Source organism: Tachyglossus aculeatus, chromosome 3 (genome assembly GCF_015852505.1).
Source record: "Tachyglossus aculeatus isolate mTacAcu1 chromosome 3, mTacAcu1.pri, whole genome shotgun sequence".
In the NCBI taxonomy this organism is placed as follows: Eukaryota; Metazoa; Chordata; class Mammalia; order Monotremata; family Tachyglossidae; genus Tachyglossus; species Tachyglossus aculeatus.
This window is the reverse complement of record NC_052068.1, coordinates 8,973,176-9,000,293: the sequence shown is the minus strand read 5'-3', so window position 1 is coordinate 9,000,293 and position 27,118 is coordinate 8,973,176. Positions and strand designations below refer to the sequence as shown.

Below are 27,118 nucleotides of genomic sequence, written 5' to 3'. Positions count from 1 at the left end.
TTTGAAGATTTATAAGTAAAATATTCCTAATTAAAGTGTGACAGATTTACTGTACATTTCCATTAAATTTTAAATGCCTTGTCATGAAATATAAAATTAATATCTACCTCTAGGAAATGTTAGTACTGTATAATGCATTGTCCTAATCCTCCAAACGAGGATTTAGGACTTGCATTTTATTATCAGCATTAACCATGTGACTGGCCTTCCACTACGAAGGTAAAAATGCTCTCAAAGAAGGGGATGAGAAACTCATCCCAACAAATATGAAAAACAAAAAAAAAACTTGTCTCCTCTGTCCCAAGACCAGACTGTACTTTCCCTTATGCTCTGCATGTGACTGGGACTCAGTGAATATGACTGATTGTCAAATGCTTAGTACAGTGCTCTGCACACAGTAAGAGCTTAGTAAATATGATTGAATTGATAGAGAAGCAGCATGGCTCAGTGGAAAGACCCCGGGCTTTGGAGTCAGAGGTCATGGGTTCAAATCCCGGCTCCGCCACATCTGCTGTGTGACCTTGGGCAAGACATTTAACTTCTCTGGGCCTCAGTTCCCTCATCTGTAAAAAAAAAATGGGGATTAAGACTGTGAGCCCCACGTGGGACAACCTGATGACCTTGTATCCCCCCCCAGTGCTTAGAACAGTGCTTGGCACATAGTAAGCGCTTAACAAATGCCAACATTATTATTGAATGAATGAATGACTGACAGGCTGGCCATTTATCAGTCAACCAATCAAAGGTATTTATTGAGCGCTTACTCTGTCCAGGACACCGTACTAAGCGCTTGGGAGAATACAATACAACAGAGTTGGTAGACACTTTCTCTGCCCACGATGAGCCCACAGTCTAGAGGGGGAGACAGACATTAATATTAATAAATATTAAATAAATATATATTTCTGATTAACTCATCCAGCAAGAGGCTCCGCCCCAGGCTCACTATTTTCAAAACTTCCCGTGAGGAGGAAAAAGACCATTTTGCAAACTCCTCAAACTTGATTTGACTACTCAGAAACATTTTAACCCTCAGCTTGGGTTGATGAACAGAAATCTTTCTGATAGAGCCATGAGGGGAAAACATCACATTTTATTAATTTATTGAATTATTATATGAGCCACTTGGTGAATGAGCTCATTGGAAATACTTGATAGTTCATAAGGCCCCAGAAAGCACTTCAGTTTCAGTGCAAACTCTGAAGAAAATACATTTCCCCATTTTTGAACAGTCAGGGGCACCAAAGATAGGCCGGACGGTGTGGGAGGGAATAAACCCTTCCTTGCAAGCACTTAGTACAGTGCTCTGCCCACAGTAAGTGCTCAATAAATAAGACTGACTAATTGACGTGCAGTATGCAAAAACTGGGCATTTAGAGTACAGGATGGGAAAACTGCTTCAGCAGACAGGAGCAAAAGGTTATTCAATACCTCAGAGCAGTGACCCTGGAACGGTGAAGGAGATCTGACAAAAAATAAATCTACAAATGTGCAACACAAATCCTACCTGGCATCAATAACGTGATATGCCATAAAAAAAAAGAGGGAAGAGAAGAAATTCAGGCATACTTGATGGATGGGGGTTTCTTTGATGTTCACAGAAAATATGACTGCTTAAAAAAAAAGAGTGAAGAATTTGCCTGGCGCTGAAAGAGGTCTATTTATTGTACTTAAACTGGACTAAGTGCACAAAGGCCTGTTCAACTCTATGGACTACTGGTACCCAAATTCTTGAGCCCCACAAGGGATGAAGGAAAAAATCAGAGCAGATAGGAAGGGCTAATTGGGCAACAGTAATTATTACCCATATCTCTCTTTCCTTCTTCCTCTTCCCTGAACTCTATTTGAGTCTGACTCCCCTGCTAGACTGTGAGCTTCTTTTCCAAAGAGGTCATCTCAACTACTTAATACCTGTGGTATTTACTAAGCGCTTACTACGTGCCAAGCAGTTCTAAGCACTGGGGTAGATGCAAGTTAATCAGGTTGGATACAGTCCCTGTCCCATGAATCCCCATTTTACAGATGAGGAAACTGAGGCCCAGAGTAGTTAAGTGGCTTGTCCAAGTCCACACAGCAGACATGTGGCAGAGTCAGGATTAGAACCCAAGTCCTTCTAAGTCCCAGGCTGGTGCTCTATCCACTAAGCCACACTACCTCTACTGTACCCTCCCAATTGTTTAGTACAGTGCTCTGCACACGAACAGGGATTAAGAATGATTGTTGATTGATTGACGGGCTGGTCATTCATTAGTTTTAGCTTTTTCAGGCAGGTACAATCAAATTACCTGATTCAGAAAAACATATTTCCCAGCATGCTCCTGGAGATGTGGCTGCACTTTTAACCTGCATTGATTTCAGGCAGAGGGGCAACTGTTGCGGACGGAACCCTGTCAAAGAGACAGGAGCTGGCTTCAAATATCATTAAGTGCTTAGTACCATGCTCTGCACACAGTAAGCACTCAATAAATACGATTGAATGAATATATTTACTAAGTCATGGGCACTTCTCCTCTGAGTCTGGGGGAGACCAGTGTAGATACATTCTGCCAATCTGGAAGCCAGACCTTTATGTCCTCCCTGCCCAATATTCAAGAGTCACACCCATCCTTTCTCTCTCTGCCCAGTATTCAAGACTTAAACTAAGCCAAGCCAAAAGAGCCAACCCAGAGAATACTGGTGGTGAGCAGATCAAAAGGAGAGCAGCCGGGAATGGCTTTTCTTAGAGCATTCTGGGAAGGGTCAGTCTGTTCGGAATTCGGCTCTAAATCAAGAGAACCATTTTCTCAGTGACACCCCTTCCCCCCAGCCAGCGCTAACATCTCCCGCTGTAGATAACAGGGATCTGGAACGATCAATTTCCTTTCTTTACCTCGATCTGTCCCTTGTACATCATATTCAAGATTTTATCTGGACAGGGGCTGTGTAGTTTGGTGAATGAACCTCTGCCCTTCCACCTCCAGGGTCACAGTTCAAGTCAAAGGCCGATGAAATGTGTTTGATCGGCTTAATCTGGTCCTTAGTGAACAGTATGTATAGACCCATTACCTTTAAAAGGGTCAGAACCAAGGCCACTGGGAAGAGTGCATCGGACTATATCTTGTCTGCGATCTAATCCATTTTCAGGGACTCCCAACCTTCAATCTCTACAAGCTCCAGTGTTGCCCACCCTAAACACAGACCAGTTCTCTCTATCCTGCAACAGCAAATAGTCATTACTGCTTACACCATTTTAGACATACAATGGAAATGAAAAAGAAATTGCTGTTAACTTTATTTCAAAGAACACTCATCTGACACCAAAAACCCTCTACTTGTTTCAAGAAAACTGAATACTAATAACAACTGCAGTTGTTCTTTATGTGCCAAGCACTGTACTAAGCACTGAAGTAGATACAGGATAATCAGGTTTTGCATGGGGCTCACAGTTCAAGTAAGAGGGAGAATAGTATTGAATCCTCATTTTGCAGTAGAGGAAACTGAGACACAGAGAAGTTAACTTATTTGTGTAAGGTTACATGAGTTAAGTGGCAGAGGTAGGCTTTTTTTTTAACTGTGGTTGTTAAGCACTTACTCTAGTGCCAAGCACTGTTCTAAGGGATATGGTAGACAGAAAACTATCAGGTCGGACACAGTCCCTGTACCACATGGGGCTCACAGTCTAAAGTAGAGAAATCTGATTAGTAAATTGTATATTTTATACAATTCCTCCCTTCAAAGCCCTACTGAGAGCTCATCTCCAGGAGGCCTTCCCAGACTGAGCCCCCCTTTTTTCCTCCCCTCCTTCTCCCCTCCCTGTCGCTCCCCTCCCCCCTCTGCCCTACCCTGTTCTCTTCCCCACAGCACTTGTATATATTTCTACATATTTATTACTCTGTTTTATTTGCACATACTTACTATATTTATTTTAATAATGACATGTATATAGCTATAATTCTATTTATTCTGATAGTATTTGACACCCATCTACTTGTTTTGTTTTGTTGTCTGTCTCCCCCTTCTAGACTGTGAGCCCGTTGTTGGGTAGGGACAGTCTCTATAAGTTCATTCATTCACTCTTATTTATTGAGTGCTTACTGTGTGCAGAGCACTGTACTAAGTGCTTGGGAAGTACAAGTTGGCAACATATAGTTCCCTCATCTGGAAGATGGGGATGAATGAAGACTGTGAGCCCCACATGGGGCAACTTGATCACCCTGGATCCCTCCCAGCGCTTAGAGCAGTGCTTTGCCCATAGTAAGTGCTTAACAAATGCCACTGTTATTATTATTATTGTCAGTTGGGTGACTTTGGGCAAGAACCTTCACTTCTCTGGGCCTCAGTTCCCTCATCTGGAAAATGGGGATGAAGACTGTGAGCCCCCCCCACCCCCATGGGACAACTTGATCACCTTATATCCCCAATAGTGCTTTGCACATAGTAAGCGCTTAACAAATGCCATTATTATTATCATTGTCAGCTGTGCGACTTTGGGCAAGAACCTTCACTTCTCTGAGCTTCAGTTCCCTCATCTGGAAAATGGGGATTAAGACTGTGAGCCCTACGTGGGACAACTTGATCACCTTGTATCCCCCCCAGCGCTTAGAACAGTGCTTTGCACATAGTAAGTGCTTAACAAATGCCATTTATTATTATTATTATTATTATTATTATTATTATTATTATTATTATTATTATATAGAGACGGTCCCAACCCAACAAAAGGCTCACAGTCTAGGAGGGGGAGACTGACAACAAAACACAACATTCTAGACTGTGAGCCTGTTGTTGGGTAGGGACCATCTCTATATGTTGCCAACTTGTACTTCCCAAGCGCTTAGTACAGTGCTCTGCCCACAGTAAGCGCTCAATAAATATGACTGAATGAATGTAGACAGTTGTCAAAACCGTCAGAATAAATACAATTATAGCCATATGCATAACACTAATGAAATAAATAGAACAGTAAATATGTACAAGTAAAATAAATAGAGTAATAAATCTGTACAAATATATACAAGTGCTGTGGGGAGGGGAAGGAGGTAGGGTTGGGGGGATGGGGAAGAGGAGAGGAAAAAGGGAGCTCAGTCTAGGAAGGCCTCCTGGAGGAGATGAGCTCTCAGTAGGGCTTTGAAGGGAGGAGGAGAGCTAGCTTGGTGGATGTCTGGAGGGAGGGCATTCCAGGCCAGGGGAAGGACGTGGGCTGGGGGTCGACGGCGGGACAGGCGAGAACGAGGTACAGTGAGGAGGTTAGTGGCAGAGGAGTGGAGGGTGTGGGCTGGGCTGGAGAAGAAGAGAAGGTAGGTGAGGTAGGAGGGGGTGAGGTGATGGAGAGCCTTGAAGCCAAGAGTGAGGAGTTTTTTCTTTATTTGCACATTGATGGGCAACCACTGAAGACTTTTGAGGAGGGGAGTGACATGCCCAGAGCATTTCTGTACAAAGAGAATCCGGGCAGCAGAGTGAAGTATAGACTGAAGTGGGGAGAGACAGGAGGAGGATGGGAGATCAGAGAGGAAGCTGATGCAGTAATCCAGTCGGGATAGGATGAGAGATTGAACCAGCAAGGTAGCTGGATATACAACGGATATATACGTTGCCAATTTGTACTTCCCAAGCACTTAGTACAGCACTCTGCACACAGTAAGCACTCAATAAATATGATTGAATGAATGAATGAATATATTAGAGTTCAAGTCTTCTGGCACCCAGGCCCCTGCTCTTTCCACTAGGCCCCAACGTAGTTGAAACACCGTTCCTGAAATTTGGAAAGCTGCATCTGACATGGAAAATAGAAGAGACAGAGCTCCAATTCATTGTGGTTGCCACGCTAATTGCTGGGCGGATGGGAATTTCCAATGAACGATGGGGTTGACCTGATCAAGATCTGGCCGGCTCAATTTGTTATCAACACAAAAGGAGAAGATCATTTCCTCTGTTGAAAAGAAGTGCAAATTGCAAACTGGTTACGGAAAGCGCTGGGGTGCAGGACTGAGAGCATGGCCTAGTGGATCGAGCACAGGCCTGGGAGGCAGAAGGACCTGGGTTCTAATCCTGCCTCCACCACTTGTCTGCTGTGTGACCTTGGTCAAGTCACTTCACTTCTCTGGGCCTCAGTTCCCACATCTGTAAAATGGGGATTAAGAATGTGAGCCTTTTGTGGGACAGGGACTGTATCCAATCTGATTACCTTGTAATAATAGTAACAATGTTGGTATTTGTTATATGCTTACTATGTGCCAAGCACTGTTCTAAGCACTGGGGGGGATACAAAGTAATCGAGGTTGTCCCATGTGGGGCTCACAGTCTTCATCCCCATTTTGCAGATGAGGAACTGAGGCCCAGAGAAGTGACGTGACTTGCCCAAAGTCACACAGCTGACAAGTGGCAGGGCCGGGATTAGAACCCATGACCTCTGACTCCCAAGCCTGGGCTCTTTCCACTGAACCATGCTGCTTCTACCACAGCACTTAGAACGGTGCCTGGCACAAAGTAAGCACTTAACAAATACCACAATTATTATTATTATTATTATTAAAATAAACCTTTGGCAATTATCAAGAGGCAACACAATTGTGGTGTTGGCTTGGAGAGGCAGTGTGGCCAAGTGGAAACTGTATGAGCCTGGGAAGCCTACTCTAGAACAATGGGCAAGTGACTTTCTCTCCCAGAGCTTCAGCTTCCTCTTCTGTAAAATGGGAACAAGATAGATTGTGAGTCCTCATTTTCCAGATGATGCAACTGAGGCCCAGAGAAGTAAAGTGACTTGCCCAAGGTCAAACAGCAGATTAGTGGCAGAGCCGGGATCAGCAACCTGACCTCTCCCTCACCATCTCTCCGGGCAGTCCCAGGATTTAGGATCCCCCCCAGAGTGATGTGGAAAGAGAGATCCATGCTCCGTTAATTAAAACAGAAGGGACGGGAGTGATGCTACTTTCCTCAGGCTCTGACTGATCCTGGGTGTGGATCAGAGCCTAAGGGTTGACTGTCAGAGAAGAGATGAATGCTTCTCTAATCATATGGGTCCAAAGTTCTGCCCTGCACAAAGAATTCCCACTCGATAAAGCCTTCATGGGTGTTAAGGAAAATGGAAATTCAGAGGACCTGGCTTGGGAGTTGAAATTTCATAATCCATCAGCGTGATCATTAAGCTATTCATTCAGGGAGTTAATTTCATCCTCTGACAGTTTGGTTATGATCCACTTCTCAACTACAAAGCTTCAAGTCTCAGCTGCAACTGTTTGGCGGAGGGTTCCAAATTATGTGAATCAAGTTAATTACCATTTTTCATGTCTGACTGTGGTTAAGAGATTATAAAATCACAGTAATTTTAAGTGATTTAATCATTCTCCCATAAGTCATTATTAGCTTTTACTTGTGGGCTATATATTTAATTGAGTACCAAACAAGTAGAATCAAATTAATTCAGAGTTGTCCCAGTGCCGTTTCTTCCAGTTGACTGAAAGAACTGATCAAAGGACTCCTGCTTTTCTAGGGCCTGCAGAGAAAAAGGACAATTTTGGGGGAGGGTGATGAGGCTTAACTCTGTCCATTTAGTTTCAATTCAGCAGGCCAGAGAGAGAAGGAGAGACAGAGAGAGAGAGAGAGAGAGAGAGAGAGAGAGAGAGAGAGAGAGAGATGCAAATGCTTAATCCATCAATCAATCATATTTTTTAATGGTATTTGTTGCACACCTACTATGTGCCAGGCACTATACTAAACCCTGGTTTAGATACAAGCTAATTGGGTTGGACACAGTCCCTGCCCACATGGGGCTCCCAAACTTAATCCCCATTTTACAGAGAAGGCAACTGAGGCCAAGAGAAGTGAAGGGACTTGCCCAAGGTCATACAGCAGATTAGTGGCAGAGCCGGGATCAGCAACCTGACCTCTCTCTCACCATCACTCCAGGCAGTCCCAGGATTTAGGATCTCCCCCAGAGTGATGTGGAAAGAGAGATCCATGCTCCGTTCATTAAAACAGAAGGGACAGTGATGCTACTTTCCTCAGGCTCTGACTGATCCTGGGTGTGGATCAGAGCCTAAGGGTTACCGAACTGCCCTCTCAAAGGTCACCAATGACCTCCTTCTTGCAAAATCCAATGGCTCCTACTCTATCCTAATCCTCCTCGACCTCTCAGCTGCCTTTGTCACTGTGGACCACCCCCTTCTCCTCAACACGCTATCCAACCTTGGCTTCACAGACTCCGTCCTCTCCTGGCTCTCTTCATCTCTCCGACCGTTCATTTGCAGTCTCCTTTGTGGACTCCTCCTCCCCCTCCCATCCCCTTACTGTAGGGGTTCCTCAAGGGTCAGTCCTTGGTCCCCTTCTGTTCTCTATCTACACTCACTCTCTTGGTGAACTCATTCGCTCCCATGGCTTCAACTATCATCTCTATGCTAATGACACCCAAATCTGCACCTCTGCCCCTGCTCTCCCTCCCTTCAGGCTCGGGTCTCCTCCTGCCTTCAGGACATCTCCATCTGGATGTCTGCCCACTATCTAAAACTCAATATGTCCAAGATTGAACTCCTTATCTTCCCTCCCAAACCCTGTCCTCTCCCTGACATTCCTGTCACTGTAGATGGCACTACCATCTTTCCCGTCTCACAAGCCCGCAAGTGACTGCCTGTCAACCTACGCATCAAGCAAAAACTCCTCACTCTCGGCTTCAAGACTCTCCATCACCTCACACCTTCCTACCACATCTCCCTTCTCTCCTTCTACAGCCCAGACCGCACTCTCCACTCCTCTGCCACTAACCTCCTCACTGTACCTCGTTCTTGCCTGCCCCGCCGTCAACCCCCGGCCCACGTCCTCCCCCTGGCCTGGAATGCCCTCCCTCCAGACATCCACCAAGCTAGCTCTCTTTCTCCCTTCAAAGCCCTACTAAGAGCTCACCTCCTCCAAGAGGCCTTCCTGACTGAGCCCCTCTTTTTCCTCTCCTCCTCCTCATCCCCCCCGCCCTACCTCCTTCCCCTCCCCACAGCACCTGTATATATGTTTGTACAGATTAATTACTCTATTTATTTTACTTGTATATAGTTACTATTCTATTTATTTTGTTAATGATGTGCATTTAGCTTTAGTTCTACTTATTCTGACGACTTGACACCTGCCTACATGTTTTGTTTTGTAGTCTGTCTCCCCCTTCTAGACTGTGAGCCCGTTGTTGGGTAGGGACCGTCTCTATATGCCGTCGACTTGTACTTCCCAAGCGCTTAGTACAGTGCTCTGCACACAGTAAGCGCTCAATAAATACAACTGAATGAATGAATGAATACAGCAATCAATCGTTTGTATTTATTGAGCATTTACTATGTGCAGAGCATTGTAATACACGCTTGCGAGAATACAATATAACAGAGTAAGTACGCACGTTCCCTGTCCTCAAAGAGTTTACAAGTCTACAGAGGGAGACAGTCATTGATAAACATAAATTACAGATATGTACAAAAGTGCCCCCCTCTCAGGGTCACACCTGGAGAGTTTCCAGTACTCTAACAGTCTCGACTACAAGAGGGAAAGCCAAGCAGAGGCCTGTCCATTCCATTCCTAGCTTGGCCAGTGGCTAGCGAGTGGAAGGCAATCTGCTACAAGTCAAAGCTCACTGAAGTTGAGCAGCAGTGGCATGGGAGAGAGAAGAGAGCAGAGACTTGAGTTTACTGTGAGGAACGCGGCAATGGTAAACCACTTCTGGATTTTTACCAAGAAAACTCTCAGGATCTACTACCAGAATTACTGCAGTTGGAGAGCCGGGCATTCTGGGAGAGATGTGTCCGTGGTATCGCTATGAGTTGGAAACAACTTGACGGCATAAGACAAAAGTGCCATGGGGCTGCTGTGAAGGTCGAATAAAGGGAACAAATCCAAGTGCAAGGGAAATGAAGAAGGGAATAGCAGAAGAGGAAATGAGGGCTTAGGTTTTTTATGTCATTAATTAAGCGCTTACTAAATGCAAAGCACTGTTCTAAGCTCTGGGGAGGTTACGAGGTGATCAGGTTGTCCCACGGGGGGCTCCGGGGAGTGCTTCCAAGGTATGCAGTAGCTTTTCATTCAATAGCCAAAGTGCAGTATGTAAACCACTCCTTGTCTCCCCCGCTAGACCCTAAGCTCCTCAAGGGCAGGAATAATGATAACAATAATAATAATGATGATAATAACTGGTATTTGTTAAGTGCTTACTATGTGCCAGGCACTGTACTAAGTGCTGGGGTGGATACAAGCAAATCAGGTTAGACAGAGTTCCTGTCCCATGTCGGGTAGACAGTCTCAATCCCCATTTTACAGATGTGGTTAACTGAGGCACAGAGAAGTGAAGGGATTTGCCCAAGGTCACACAGCAGACAAATGGTGGATCCAGGATTAGAACCCCTGACCTTCTGACTCCCAGGCCCGAGCTGTTTCCACTATGCCATGCAGGAATCGTGCTTACTAATTTTGCTGTACCCTTCCAAGTGCTTAGTACGGTGCTCCATGCACAGAGGCTGTTCAGGGTACATCCAATATGAATTCAGCCTACCCAACGTGAGTTCCTTAGCTACAAATCCAGAGATACAAGATAATCAGGTTGGACATAAGCCTGGTTCCAAATAGGGTTTCAGTCCAAGGGGGAGGGAGAGAGGGAGGACAGGTATTGAATCCCCATTTTTTTGATGAGAACGCATGATGGTTTTCTGAAATCTTCAAATTCAAAGTGAAACCACTACTTCCTAAAACATAATAATAATAATGGCATTTATTAAGCACTTACTATGTGCAAAGCACTGTTCTAAGCGCTGGGGAGGTTACAAGATGATCAGGTTGTCCCACGGGGGGCTCACAGTCCTAATCCCCATTTTACAGATGAGGTCACTGAGGCCCAGAGAAGTGAAGTGACTTGTCCAAAGTCACACAGCTGACAAGTGGCAGAGCCAGGATTTGAACCCATGATCTCTGACTCCAAAGCCCGGGCTCTTTTCCACTGAACCATGCTGCTTCTCTACATACATACAACCCCCCTCTTAAAGCTCTGATACTAACCATACCGAGGAATACAGCTAACACTGAAAAATCACCAACGAAAGAAGCAGAATTTCAAGCATTCAGGAGGACTGTCTTTTAATGACACAATGTCAATCAATCAATCATTCGTATTTATTGAGTGCCTACTGTGTGCAAAGCACTGTACTAAGCACTTGGGAAGTACAAGTTGTCAACATATAGAGACGGTCCCTACCCAACAGTGGGCTCACAGTCTAGAAGGGGGAGACAGAGAACAAAACCAAACATATTAACAGAATAAAATAAATAGAATAGATAGGTACAAGTAAAATAAATAGAGTAATAAATATGTACAAACATATATACATATATACAGGTACTGTGGGGAAGGGAGGCAAGGCTGGGGGAATAGAGGGGGGAGGAGGGGGAGAGGAATGAGGGAGCTCAGTCTGGGAAGGCCTCCTGGGGGAGGTGAGTTCTCAGTAGGGCCTTGAAGGGAGGAAGAGAGCCAGCTTGGCGGACATGGGGAGGGAGGGCATTCCAGGCCAGGGGGATGACATGGGCCGGGGGTCGATGGCGGGACAGGCAAGAATGAGGCACGGTGAGGAGATTAGCAGCAGAGGAGCGGAGGGTGTGGGCTGGGCTGTAGAAGGAGAGAAGGGAGGTGAGGTAGGAGGGGGCGAGGTGATGGAGAGCCTTGAAGCCGAGGGTGAGGAGTTTCTGCCTGATGCGTAGGTTGACTGGTAGCCACTGGAGATTTTTGAGGAGGGGAGTAACTTGCCCAGAGCGTTTCTAGACAAAGACAATCTGGGCAGCAGCATGAAGTATGGATTGAAGTGGGGAGAGACAAGAGGATGGGAGATCAGAGAGGAGGCTGATGCAGTAGTCCAGACGGGATAGGATGAGAGCTTGAACAAGCAGGGTAGCAGTTTGGAAGGAGAGGAAAGGGCGGATCTTGGCAATGTTGTGGAGCTGAGACCGGCAGGTTTTGGTGACGGCTTGGATGTGAGGGGTGAACGAGAGAGCGGAGTCGAGGATGACACCAAGGTTGTGGGCTTTGTGAGATGGGAAGGATGGTAGTGCCATCAACAATCAATCAATCAATCAATCGTATTTATTGAGGGCTTACTATGTGCAGAGCACTGTACTAAGCGCTTGGGAAGTACAAATTGGCAACACATAGAGACAGTCCCTACCCAACAGTGGGCTCACAGTCTAAAAGGGGGAGACAGAGAACAGAACCAAACATACCAACAAAATAAAATAAATAGGATAGAAATGTACAAGTAAAATAAATAAATAAATAAATAAATAGAGTAATAAATATGTACAACCATATATACATATATACAGGTGCTGTGGGGAAGGGAAGGAGGTAAGATGGGGGGATGGAGAGGGGGACGAGGGGGAGAGGACGGAAGGGGCTCAGTCTGGGAAGGCCTCCTGGAGGAGGTGAGCTCTCAGCAGGGCCTTGAAGGGAGGAAGAGAGCTAGCTTGGCAGAGGGGCAGAGGGAGGGCATTCCAGGCCCGGGGGATGACGTGGGCCGGGGGTCGACGGCAGGACAGGCGAGAACGAGGTACAGTGAGGAGATTAGCGGTGGAGGAGCGGAGGTTGCGGGCTGGGCAGTAGAAGGAGAGAAGGGAGGTGAGGTAGGAGGGGGCGAGGTGATGGAGAGCCTTGAAGCCCAGGGTGAGGAGTTTCTGCCTGATGCGCAGATTGATTGGTAGCCACTGGAGATTTTTGAGGAGGGGAGTAATATGCCCAGAGCGTTTCTGGACAAAGATAATCCGGGCAGCAGCATGAAGTATGGATTGAAGTGGAGAGAGACACGAGGATGGGAGATCAGAGAGAAGGCTGGTGCAGTAGTCCAGACGGGATAGGATGAGAGCTTGAATGAGCAGGGTAGCAGTTTGGATGGAGAGGAAAGGGCGGATCTTGGCAATGTTGTGGAGCTGAGACCGGCAGGTTTTGGTGACGGCTTGGATGTGAGGGGTGAATGAGAGAGCGGAGTCGAGGATGACACCAAGGTTGCGGGCTTGTGAGACGGGAAGGATGGTAGTGCCGTCAACAGAGATGGGAAAGTCAGGGAGAGGACAAGGTTTGGGAGGGAAGACAAGGAGCTCAGTCTTCGACATGTTGAGCTTTAGGTGGCGGGCGGACATCCAGATGGAGATGTCCTGAAGGCAGGAGGAGATGCGAGCCTGGAGGGAGGGGGAGAGAGCAGGGGCAGAGATGTAGATCTGGGTGTCATCAGCATAGAGATGATAGTTGAAGCCGTGGGAGCGAATGAGGTCACCAAGGGAGTGAGTGTAGATTGAGAACAGAAGGGGACCAAGCACTGAACCTTGGGGAACCCCCACAGTAAGGGGATGGGAGGGGGAGGAGGAGCCTGCAAAAGAGACTGAGAATGAATGACCGGAGAGATAAGAGGAGAACCAGGAGAGGACGGAGTCTGTGAAGCCAAGGTTGGATAGCGTGTTGAGGAGAAGGGGGTGGTCCACAGTGTCGAAGGCAGGTGAGAGGTCGAGGAGGATTAGGATAGAGTATAAGCCATTGGATTTGGCAAGCAGGAGGTCATTGGTGACCTTTGAGAGGGCAGTTTCTGTGGAATGTAGGGGAAGGACGCCAGACTGGAGGGGGTCGAGGAGAGAGTTGGTGATGAGGAATTTGAGACAGCGCGTGTAGACGTCTCGTTCAATGTGATTAAAGGGTGTTTAAATCTAGAAGTTATTTTAGAACAAGGGGATTGGATTTGTGGCCAATGCAATGATGAGTTCACACACCTACTACTATAAGGCTTTTTATTTGCCTCGGGGTGGCTGGGTTTTGATCCCAAGGTACTTACCCAGCACTGGGATTTTATGAAAAGTGCTGCTCTGGGCAAGTCCCATAACTTCTATGTGCCTAAATTTCCTCACCTGTAAAGTGGGGATTCAGTGCCTTTTCTCCCATCCCCTTAGGCTGTATCCAACCTAATTAATTTGTATCTACACCAGTGATTAGTATAGTGCATGATACATAGCACTTAGCAAATACCATCTTACTAATGGTAACAATTAAATCAGTAACTAGATCATTTTGACACTGAAGAAATGTCAAAACGGTGGAACTCCAGTGAAGGTACATAGATATGTACGTGGACTCACTTGCAAACATGTGTACACATAAATGCACATGCACACACATACACGCACACATAAACCATCCACACATTCTAGGGGAACCCAGAGAAAAAGAAAGAACAAATTAAATGTCACTGGGAGTTTTTTTTTTTTAAACATTGGTGCTAATATGTTCCTTGCTTCATTTTTCATTTCACAGACTAGTTGGTACCTTGAGGTCAAACCACGGCTCAGTGGACACCTGAGAAACGTCTGGTGGCTGCTCAAATAATAATTAATAATGACTGTGATATTTATTAAGAGCTTACTATGTGCCAAGTACTGTTCTAAGCAATAGGGGAGATGCAAGGTAACTAGATTGGGTCTAGAGTCCCTGCTTCACATGAAGCTCACAGTCTAAGTAGGAGGGAGAACTTTCCCCACTTTACAGATGAGGAAACTGGGCACCTAGAACTTAAGTGACTTGCCCAAGGTCACACACAGCAGGCAAGTGGCAGAGTTAGGATTAAAACCTGGGCCTTTTAACTCCCAGGCCCATGGTTTTTCACTAGGCCAGTCAGCTTCTCCAAGAGCCAGACAAAACTTCACAAGAAAGCTGAGCTTTTTATCGTTCTAATCCAGGCCACTAGAAAGACTGTGACAACTGTTTAAAAGTCAAGTGGTTTTTGCATTATTTGGAACAAAAAATCATGACTCTTGCCTGAATTAGACTCCCCCATTGCCACTGGGAAATGACTGTTAAAACTGGGTCTCTAGTATTCATTCAATCAGGTTAAACTCTCTGATGGTGAACAGGATGACAGTGAAAACTCGAAGCAACTCACTAGTCCCTAGGCTCAGAGGATCCTGGGTGGTTGACCAACCAAATACGCATGGCAAAAGCCACAAATACCAGTTCAAACTTCACGTGATTGGGGCCAATGAAGAAAGTCAAAAAATAATTCTATCTACAATGTTTCTGGCTAGAAATTACCCTGTGCTTGTGTTGAATTGAAAATTTGTACCTTTTTGAAATTTTTCAAAACATGATAACTGTTTCCACATGTATCTTAAACATTCTTCTTCTTGATTACAATGTTAAAAAAAAAACCAAAAAAAAAATGGGAACCCTGGTGTGTGGACAATGACAAAAGACCCTCCTGATAATAAATATTTGTCAGGTTCTGTCACATCTGCACAGATTCCACTGTTGCCGTAGAGACACCACACTGATAAAAAAAAGAGCTCGGAAAAATCAATGGATCTTGAGCTAAAGCAGTTGCTAAACACACAGAAAACATCTTTATCCAACAGCCACAGTGCTGTGAAAATTCCCAAGCCTTGCCTCGCTCCAGCTAAGGAAAATTTAATCTTCCCAAATACTCATCAGGGTACTCCATCCTGCAAACCTGACAGCCCCACTTATAATTAATTATACAATTTCGATGGGAATATCGACTAAACAAAGCTATAAATCATAGAAAAAGTCAATAGGCATGGACACATTCAATCATGTCCCAACCAATGATTACTACTCTTAAAATACAATAATTATTTTCAGGAGCCAGCTTGAATTAAATTTCTGTCAGGCTGGTACATGACCGGTGGTTGATGAAGGATGCGATGGATTTTGGGGGTTGAATTCGGCACAGGCACATTTATCCTTTTAGATAGGTAGTTTGTTTTTAGTGATCATGGTGCTGCGTGTTTAACTAGACCATGAAGATTAGATTATCTCCAATGGCTCATTAGATCATTTATCTTTTCCTTCCGCCGCTGATCTGGAAGATTTTCTGCTTCCTGGTGCGTGAGTGAACTGACAGCTGATTTTTAAACGGAATGCAGAAAAGTGGAATGTCTGAATGTGTACATTCACACGCGTGTGCCATTATGGGAGCAAAGGCTCTGAGACCCTTGTCGTGTGAAAGACCCTTGGCAGGCGGTGATTTACAATTGTGGTGCTGGGGATGGACGTTGGTGAAGAAGGGAAACTGCATTAAAATGAAATTTAAGTTTCACTCAGTGAAAAACAAAGTTCAAAGAAATATGCCAAATATAGACCTCAAGGGAAAATCTCATCACTTGATAAAATGCCACTGGATGTGACCACAGCTGATATTTTCATATATATAAAGAGGGCTTCCAGGAGAAACCAACCCCCACATCCCCCCTTCCAAAAAAAAAAAACCCAAACTTCCACAAGGTCACTAGGCCACGAGAAGCAGCATGCCCCAGTGGAAAGAGTACGGGCCTGGGAATCAGAGAACCTGTATTCTAATCCTGGCTCTTCCACTTGTCTGCTGTGTGACCTTGGGCAAATCATTTCACTTCCCTGGGCCTCAGTTAACTCATCTGTAAAATGGGGATTAAGACTGTGATCCCCATACGGGAAATGGACTGCGTCAAACCTGTGCCTGACACATACTAAGCGCTTAACAATACCACAGGAAAAATCGACTTGACGCAAACGATGGAAATGCGACTAAGGAAACAAATGTGTGCAAAATAAAAAAAACTATTAAAAAAAATTCATGTGCCATCAACCTCTTCCCCAGCCCCTTCTATTATGATCATACTTGCCCATATATTTGCCCTTTAAAAAGACTTAAGGATAAAAGTATTGGAGCGAAAGGACAGGTGGCTGTTGAGCTATTCCATAGGCATATGTGGCCCAAGGCTGGCATTGCTGGAAGTACCCTGGTTGCTTCATAATTATTATCATGGTACTATCTTAGAAGCAGTGTGGCTTAGTGGAAAGAGTCCCGGCTTGGAAGTCAGAGGTCACGGGTTCTACTCCCGGCTCTGCCACTTGTCAGCTGTATGACTTTGGACAAGCCACTTAACTTCTCTGTGCCTCAGTTATCTCATCTGTAAAATGGGGATTAAGACTGGGAGCCCCACATGGGACAACCTGATAACCTTGTATCTCCCCCAGCGCTTAGAACAGTGCTTGGCACATAGTAAGCACTTAACAAGTACTATCATTATCGTTATTAAGTGCAACTATGTGCCAAGCACTGGGGAAGAAAAATATGTGGGCAGAATATGCGTTTAGAGCATTCATTCATACATTCATTCAATTGTATTTACTGAGTGTTTACCGTGTGCAGAGCACTGTACTAAGCACTTGGAAAGTACAATTCAGCAACAAACAATTCAGAGCCTGGGCCTGGGAGTCAGAAGGAGCTGGGTTCTACTCCCAACTCCATCACTTGTCTGCTGTGTGACCTTGGGCAAGTCACTTCACTTCTCTGGCCCTCAGTTAGCTCATCTGTAAAATAGGGATTAAGACTGGGAACTCCTTGTGGGACAGGGACTGAGTCCAACCAATTTGTTGCATCTACCTTAGTGCTTAGTTCAGTGCCTGACACTTAATAAGCACTTAGCAAATACCATAATTGTCATTATTATTATCATTAATAATAATAATAATGGCATTTGTTAAGCGCTTTCTATGTGCAAAGCAGCACTGTTCTAAGCGCTGGGGGAGATACAAGGTAATCAGGTTGTCCCGTGTGGGGCTCACAGTCTTTATCCCCATTTTACAGATGAGGTAACAGAGGCATAGAGAAGTTAAGTGACTGGCCCAAGGTCACACAGAAGACAAGTGGAGGAGCCAGAATTAGAACCCATGACCTCTGACTCCCAAGCCCGGGCGCTTTCCACTGAGCCACGCTGCTTCTCATTATTATTAACTCTGTTGTGCTGCACTCTCCCAAATGCTTAGCACAGTGTTCCATACACAGTAAACTCTGAGCCCGTTGTTAGGTAGGGACTGTCTCTATCTGTTCCCGAACTGTACTTTCCAAGCGCTTAGTACAGTGCTCTGCACACAGTAAACGCTCAATAAATAAGACTGAATGAATGAATGAATTGGACTGGACACAGGGTTCACAGTCTGAGAGGGAGGGGCAAAAGGTATTTTATCTCCATTTTACAGATGAGGAAACTGAAGCACAGAGAAGTTAAACGATTTGCCCAATATCACCCACCAGGCAGGGCACAGAGCTGGGACTAAATTTGGGTCTCCCTAGTCTCGGGATGGATAAGTAAAATCATCATCATCATCATCAATTGTATTTATTGAGCGCTTACTGTGTGCAGAGCACTGTACTAAGCACTTGGGAAGTACAAATTGGCAACATATAGAGACAGTCCCTACCCAACAGTGGGCTCACAGTCTAAAAGGGGGAGACAAAACCAAACATACTAACAAAATAAAATAAATAGAATAGATATGTACAAGTAAAATAAATAAATAAATAAAGTAATAAATATGTACAAACATATACACATATATATCTAAGAGGCATGCAACCCTTTTTTTCTCCTTCCTACACAGGTACCTTATTTCAAAGCTTCTTACTGAAAATAAAATGACCAGCCGCCAAATCTTAGTGGCTGCTGATTCATTCACTCATTCAATCTATTCATCGAGAATTTACTGTGTGCAAAGCACTGTACTGAACACTTGGGAGAGTGCAAGGCAACATGTGCTCAAGGCTCTCCTACCTATTTTAGGGGATCATTCTGCAAGTGTTTTCCACTGAGAGGGGACACAATATAATTCCTGGGCTAGAAGCTCACCCCCAAGGCCATCTGAAATCACATACTGTTAGTAATAATAATAATAATAATAATGATAATAATAATGGCATTTATTAAGCACTATGTGCAAAGCACTGTTCTAAGCGCTGGGGAGGATACAAGGTGATTAGGTTGTCACACGGGGGGCTCACAGTCTTCATCCCCATTTTCCAGACGAGGTCACTGAGGCACGGAGAAGTTAAGTGACTTGCCCAAAGTCACACAGCTGACAGTTGGCGGAGCTGGGACTTGAACCCATGACCTCACTCCCTACCAGTACAACACTCACTCCCTACCAGGACCTACATCTCTGCCCCTGCTCTCTCCCCCTCCCTCCAGGCTCGCATCTCCTCCTGCCTTCAGGACATCTCCATCTGGATGTCTGCCTGCCACCTAAAACTCAACATGTCCGAGACTGAACTCCTTTTCTTCCCTCCCAAACCCTACCCTCTCCCTGACTTTCCCATCACTGTTGACGGCACTACCATCCTTCCCGTCTCACAAGCCCGCAACCTTGGTGTCATCCTCGACTCCGCTCTCTCATTCACCCCTCACATCCAAGCCGTCACCAAAACCTGCCGGTCTCAGCTCCACAACATTGCCAAGATCCGCCCTTTCCTCTCCATCCAAACTGCTACCCTGCTCATTCAAGCTCTCATCCTATCCCGTCTGGACTACTGCACCAGCCTTCTCTCTGATCTCCCATCCTCGTGTCTCTCTCCACTTCAATCCATACTTCATGCTGCTGCCCGGATTATCTTTGTCCAGAAACGCTCTGGACATATTACTCCCCTCCTCAAAAATCTCCAGTGGCTACCAATCAATCTGCGCATCAGGCAGAAACTCCTCACCATGGGCTTCAAGGCTCTCCATCACCTCACCCCCTCCTACCTCACCTCCCTTCTCTCCTTCTACTGCCCAGCCCGCAACCTCCGCTCCTCCACCGCTAATCTCCTCACTGTACCTCGTTCTCGCCTGTCCCGCCGTCGACCCCCGGCCCACGTCATCCCCCGGGCCTGGAATGCCCTCCCTCTGCCCCTCCGCCAAGCTAGCTCTCTTCCTCCCTTCAAGGCCCTGCTGAGAGCTCACCTCCTCCAGGAGGCCTTCCCAGACTGAGCCCCTTCCTTCCTCTCCCCCTCGTCCCCCTCTCCATCCCCCCATCTTACCTCCTTCCCTTCCCCACAGCACCTGTATATATGTATATATGGTTGTACATATTTATTACTCTATTTATTTATTTATTTATTTATTTATCTTACTTGTACATTTCTATCCTATTTATTTTATTTTGTTGGTATGTTTGGTTCTGTTCTCTGTCTCCCCCTTTTAGACTGTGAGCCCACTGTTGGGTAGGGACTGTTTCTATGTGTTGCCAATTTGTACTTCCCAAGCGCTTAGTACAGTGCTCTGCACATAGTAAGCGCTCAATAAATACGATTGATTGATTGATTGATTGATTTGAAGGTGTGGACTGACCAATGGGAAACAGCAAACTGTGGAGCATTAAGGGTTTTGCTTCAGACTTTGGGTTACAGCTTAGAAAACTGGATTTTCAAAATATACACCCAAGTAATGCAGCAATTTAGGAACCAATTTTTGGGGAGAGTAGAAATGGAAAAGGTGTTGAACCATAAAGTTTTAGGGATTCTGTGATATTTCTAAGTAGTATCCAGTATTGAACAGTTTTAGGGATTCTGTGATATTTCTAAGTAGTATCCAGTATTGAACAGTTTTGATATATGTTATATCCACTGTTAGATACAGTACATTTATATGATACGAGGAGCAGCATGGCCTACTGTCTCTCCCCACTTCAGTCTATACTTCACTCTGCTGCCTGGATTATCTTTTTACAGAAATGCTCTGGGCATGTCACTCCCCTCCTCAAAAATCTCCAGTGGTTGCCTATCAATCTTCATATTAAGCAAAAACTCCTCCCTATTGGCTTCAAAGCTCGTCATCACTTTGCCCCCTCCTACCTCACCTGCCTTCTCTCCTTCTCCATCCCAGTCAGCACACTCCACTCCTCTGCCGCTAACCTCCTCACTGGGCCTCGTTCTCACCTGTCCCGCCATTGACCCCTGGCCCACCTCTGGCCTTGAATGCCCTCCCTCCTCACATCTACCAAACTAGCACACTTCTCCCCTTCAAAGCCCTACTGAATGCTTATCTCCTCCAGGAGGTCCTCCCAGACTGAGCCCCCTTTTCCTCTGCTCCTCCTCTCCTCCCCATCACCCCAACTCCCTCCCTCTGCTCTACCCGCCTTTTCCTCCACGGCACTTGTGTATATATGTATATATTTATTACTCAATTTATTGTATTAATGAAGTGTATACATCTATAATTCTATTTATTTACATTGATGTTATTGATGCCTGTTTACTTGTTTTGTTTTGTTGTCTGTCTTCCCCCTTCCAGACAGTGAGCCAATTGTTGGGTAGGGATTGTCTCTATTTGTTGCTGAATTGTACTTTCGAAGCACTTAGTACATTGCTCTGCACACAGTAAGCGCACAACAAATACGATTGAATGAATGAATGAAATATTGGAAAGAACATGGGCCTGGGAGTCACAGTTCCTGGGTTCTAATCCCGGCTCTGCCCCTTGCCTGTTATGTGATCTTGGGCAAGTCATTTCACTTCTCTGGGTCTTGGTTTCCTCAACTGTAAAATGGGGATTCCAGGCCTGTTCTCCCTCCTTCTTAGACTGTGAGCCCCATGTGGGACAAGAACTGTGTCTCACCTCATTCACTTTCATCTACCCCACTGATTAGAATGCAGCTCGACATATAGTAAGCCCTTAACGAATGCCATAATAATAACAACAATAATGATAATAGTAACAATTAATAATGACTCTACAAAACACATAGGCCAGTACTCACCGCCGTGCCATTGTTATCTCTAAACACTTCCTGATTGGAATAGTCAAAGAGCTTCTTTTCTAACTGCAGCATGACCTGAGAAAAGAAAACAGTAGATAGCACTTATGTACAGATATGTAAATGATTTATATTAATTTCTATCTTTCCCTCTAATAATAATAATAATGATGATGGCATGTGTTAAGCACTTACTACGTGTGAAGCACTGTTCTAAGCACTGGGGGGGATACAAGGTGATCAGGTTGTCCCACGTGGGGCTCACAGCCTTAATCCACATTTTACAGATGAGGTAACTGAGGCACAGAAAAGTTAAGTGACTTGCTCAAAGTCACAGAGCTGACAAGTGGTGGAGCCAGGATTAGAAGCCATGACTTCTGACTCCCAAGCCCGTGCTCTTTCCACTGAGCCACGCAGCTTCCCTTGAGCCACGCTGCTTCTCTAGACTGTAATCTCACTGTGGGTAGGAAATGTGTTTCCCAACTCTTTTGAACTGTACTCTCCCAACTGATTAGTACAGTGCTCTGCACACAGTAAGCACTTAATAAATATTACTGATTGATTGTTAAATATCAGAGGCAGAGACTGCATACAATGGATCATTGCAGTGAAGTTGAAAATTAAGGTTTCTGAATACTGCTCTTTCTCTTTATACTGTCAATCAATCAATCGTATTTATTGAGCGCTTACTATGTGCAGAGCACTGTACTAAGCGCTTGGGAAGTACAAATTGGCAACACATAGAGACAGTCCCTACCCAACAGTGGGCTCACAGTCTAAAAGGGGGAGACAGAGAACAGAACCAAACATACCAACAAAATAAAATAAATAGGATAGAAATGTACAAGTAAAATAAATAAATAAATAAATAAACAGAGTAATAAATACTGTCCTCTCATCCGGTTTTCCAGTCAATCAATTAATCAATCAATGGTATTTACTGAGTGCTTACTATATGCAGAACACTTTCCTAAGCACTTGGGAGAGTACAGTACAACAGAATCAGCAGACTCGTTCCCTGCCCATAATGAGCTATACCCAGCTCCCAAGCTACTAGTGTGTGAATGTTTCAAAATAACAATAATAATAATGATGATTTTTAAGTGCTTACTATGTGCCAGACACTGTAGTAAGTGCTGGGGTGGATACAAGCAAATCGGGTTGGACACAGTCTCTGTCCCATTTAGGGCTCACAGTCTCAATCCACGTTTTACGGATGAGGTAACTGGGGCACAGAGAAGTGAAATGACTTGCTCAAGGTCACACAGCAGAAAATTGGCTAAGTCGGATTTAGAACCCCTGATCTTCTGACTCCCAGATGACTCTATCCACTATGCCATGAACAAAATACAATGTCGTATATTCCTCTCTTAACTGTTAAATAGTCATTAGTACCAATGAAAATTAGGACATTAGGAAGATGAGCATAGATTATGAGAATCAGACATGGAAAAAACAGCTCCAACCTGCCTTGTGTTTCTGAATAGGGGCAAAGTCCAGTGTTAATTAGTCAACAAGAGTACTCATGCTAGAATGATTACTACATTTGGAGACAGTACCTTCCGATCATTATCAGATTCACGGAATATTAACTTCACTACTTCATTGGTGTCTGCTGCCCGGATAGTCTGCATTGTAGCCTTGGTACAGAGGGTCTGTGGGGAGAGAGAAAACACACATAGAGACAGAAAGAAGTTTAGTTACAGGGAAGTTACACAAGAACAAAAACAGGTAAAGATCATTTCTCCCTCACCACATATTTAAGAAAATAAACCTATTAATTGAAACAAAATAAGCCAGCTTTGAAGGGAAAAACTAGGCAGCACTTCAACTTGCTTTGATGACATATTTTCAAAATTCACTGACAAAGAATCAAGCATTTTTTTGTTTATTCTCCATGCTGCAAATTTCACAGTCCACTTTTAATTCTATTTCTAGGTCCATGCATGGCCCGTTACCACAAAATCTACTGCAGGACATTCCCCACGATGCCAAGAAAGCCATTAAATTATGGAATTTGGTGGTGCACAAGATGACTACAGACCTGCTAGAGTGTAAACTTCCTGAAGGTGGGAACTATTCATACTATGTCTGTTGACCTCTCCTAAGCCATTTCAGTGTTCTGTTCTCAGTAGGTGCCCATAATAGTGATAATAATAATTGTAATATTTGTTAAACACTTACTACGCGCCAAGCACTGCACTAATCACTAATCACAGTCCATAGCCCATATGGGGCTCACACTCTACAAAGAAGAGAGTAGGAGTTAATAATACCAGTGGCCTAGTGGATAGAGCCCGGGCACACAACTTCCCCGCCCACAATGAGCTTACAGTCTAGTGGGGGAGACAGATATTAATATAAATAAATGACATATATGGACATAAGTGCTGTAGGGCTGGGAGGAGGGATGAATAAAGGGAACAAGTCAGGGCAATGCAGAAGGGAACGGGAGAAGAGAAAAGGAGGTCTAAGTCAGGGAAGGCCTCTTGGAGGAGATGTGCCTTCAATAAGGCTTTGAAGCGGGAAGTGTAATTGTCTTTTGGATTTGAGGAGGAAGGGCACTGTGGGCCACAGGCTAGATGTGGGTGAGGGGTAAGCGGTGAGATAGATGAGCTAGAGGTATAGTGAGAGGGTTGGCATTAGAGGAGCCAAGTGTGTAGGATGGGTTGTACTAAGAAAGTAGCAAGGTGAGGTAGGAGGGGCCAAGGTGACTGAGTGCTTTAAAGCCAATGGTGAGGAGTTTTTTTATGTGGAGATGGATGGGCAACCACTGGAGGTTCTTGAGGAGTGGGGGGAACATGGTCAGAACATTTTTGCAGAAAAATGATCTGGCCAGCGAGGTGAAGTATGAACCGGAGTAATAATAATAATAATAATAATAATAATAATAACAATAATAATAATAGTATTTATTAAGTGCTTACCATGTGCAAAGCACTGTTCTAAGCACTGAGGAGGTTACAAGGTGATCAGGTTGTCCCATGGGGGGTCACAGTCTTAGTCCCCATTTTACAGATGAGGGAACTGAGGCCCAGAGAAGTTAAGTGACTTGCCCAAAGTCACACAGCTGACAATTGGCAGAGCTGGGATTTGAACCCATGACCTATGACTCCAAAGCCCGTGCTCTTTCCATTGAGCCACACCGCTTCTCTGCAGAGTAGGGAGAGACAGGAGGCAGGGAGGTCAGCAAGGAGGCTGATGCAGTAATCATGGCAGGATAGGATAAGTGACTGGATTAACGTGATAGCAGTTTAGATGGAGGGAAAGGGTGGATTCTAGTGAGGCTGTTCAGGTTGAAACAACAGGATTTAGTGGCGGATTGAATGTGTGGGTTGAATGAGAGGGATGAGTCAAAGGTTGTGGGCTTGTGGTACTTTCTACAGTGAAGGGAGAGTTGAGGGGAGGGCAAGGTTTGGGTGGAGAGATGAGGAGTTCTGTATTGGGTATATTAAGTTTGAGGTGACAGGAGGACATCCAAGTAGAGATGTCCTGAAGGCAGGGGGAAATACAAGACTGCAGAGAAGGAGAGAGAATCATCCACAGAGAGATGGTAGTCAAAGCCATGGGAGTGAATGAGTTCTCCAAGGGAGTGGGTGTAGATGGAGAATAGAAGGAGACTCAGAACTGAGCCTTTAGGGATCCCCACAGTTAGGGGGTGGGAGTGGTAAGTGCTACTACTACTACAAGAACTACTACTAGTAATAATTATGTTATTTGGTAAGTATTTACTATGTGCCAAGCACTGTTCTAAGCACTGTCCCAGACTGAGCCCCCTCCTTTCTTTCCCCCTCCCCCTCCCCGCTGCCCTACCTCCTTCCCTTCCCCACAGCACCTGTATATGTTTGTACAGATTTATTACTCTACTTATTTTACTTGTACATATTTACTATTCTATTTATTTTATTTTGTTAATATGTTCTGTTTTGCTGTCTGTCTCCCCCTTCTAGACTGTGAGCCCGCTGCTGGGTAGGGACCGTCTCTATATGTTGCCAACTTGTACTTCCCAAGTGCTTAGTACAGTGCTCTGCACACAGTAAGTGCTCAATAAATACGACTGAATGAATGAATGAGTGAATGATAATGATGGCATTTGTTAAGGCTTACTATGTGCCAAGCACTGTTCTAAGCGCTGGTGTAGATATAAGGTAATCAGGTTGCCCCACATGGGGCTCACAGTCTTTATCACCATTTTACAGATGAGGGAACTGAGGCACAGAGATGTTAAGTGACTTGCCCAAAGTCACACAGCTGACAAGTGGTGGAGCTGGGATTAGAACCCAAGACCTCTGACTCCCAAGTCCATGCTCTATTCACTAAGCCATACTGCTTCACTACTACTGCTGCTAATGGCTCTACCCAGATGACACGGTCTCCCCTGTTCCTCTCTCCTGCGGATCTCATCTTCTCCTACTTCCCCAGACTCACAGCATGGCGTAATGGATAGAGCCCGGCCCTAGGAGTCGGAAGGTCATGAGTTCTAATCCCGGCCCCTCCATGGGATTAGGACATGGATTCTAATCCTGGCTCTGCAACTTGTCGGCTGTGTGACCTTGGGCAAGCCACTTAACTTCTCTGTGCCTCAGTTACCTCATCTGTTAAATGGGGATTAAGACTGTGAGCCCCATGTGGGACAACCTGATTATCTTGTAACGACCCCAGTGCTTAGAACAGTACTTGGCATATAGTAAGAGCTTAACAAACACCATTATTATTATTATTATTATTATCATTACTGGTTCCGACTGTTACAACAACTACCACTGGGGACTGCTCAACCCAAGAGCTTTGAAAGAGCATATCTGCTCGGTCTGGGCCACATTCCTTCTGCCCGATTTCATTTTGGCATCACACATAATAATAATAACTGTGGTATTCATTCAGTGCTTACTATGTGCCTGGCACTGTACTAAACACTGGGGTGGAAACAAGCAAATCAGGTTGGACACAGTCCCTGTCCCACATGGGGCTCAGTCTCCATCCCCATTTTACAGATGAGATAACTGAAGCCCAGAGAAGTGAAGTGGCTCACCCAAAGTCACAGAGCAGAGAAGTGATGGAACTGGGAATAGAACTCATGACCGTCTGACTTCCAGGCTCATGTGCTAGTCACCACACCATCGCCCTGAGAGAGTTTCGAGCCCAGCCAGGCTTGCTGTGCAGAAATTGATTGGGGCCAAACTGGCTGAGAAGGGCCCATGGCTCAGTGGAAAGAGCATGGGCTTTGGAGTCAGAGGTCATGGGTTCAAATCCAGGCTCTGCCAATTGTCAGCTGTGTGACTTTGGGCAAGTCACTTCACTTCTCTGTGCCTCAGTTCCCTCATCTGTAAAATGGGGATTAAGACTGCGAGCCCCACGTGGGACAACCTGATCACCTTGTATCCCCCCAGCACTTAGAACAGTGCTTTGCACATAGTAAGCGCTTAACAAATACCATCATCATCATTATTATTATTATCCCCTGTGGGAGTAGCGGATCTTGTATTTTTCATAGCTATTTCACCTTGGACCGGATCGCGTTTTCCCCCCAACCGCCCGGCTTCGCTTCCCTTCAATCCCATTTGGTCCCTTTTGACGAGTAATGAACATTTG

The 27,118-nt window shown here is 45.1% G+C and overlaps 1 protein-coding gene and 1 non-coding gene across 2 annotated transcripts in view; one reads left to right on the top strand and one right to left on the bottom strand.

The window, feature by feature from the left end:
• Positions 1-27,118, bottom strand: part of INPP5A (inositol polyphosphate-5-phosphatase A) — a 610,446-nt gene that overhangs the window by 72,789 nt on the left and 510,539 nt on the right. The window contains exons 10-11 of the mRNA XM_038744152.1: positions 23,086-23,181; positions 21,530-21,604 (exon numbers count right to left, since the gene is read on the bottom strand). Coding sequence (XP_038600080.1) covers positions 21,530-21,604; positions 23,086-23,181 — 171 coding nt within the window. The remainder of the gene's footprint in view (positions 1-21,529; positions 21,605-23,085; positions 23,182-27,118) is intronic.
• On the top strand, positions 9,437-9,574 carry LOC119926010. The gene has a single exon (XR_005449929.1). It is a non-coding gene; the product is annotated as a small nucleolar RNA SNORA7 (small nucleolar RNA).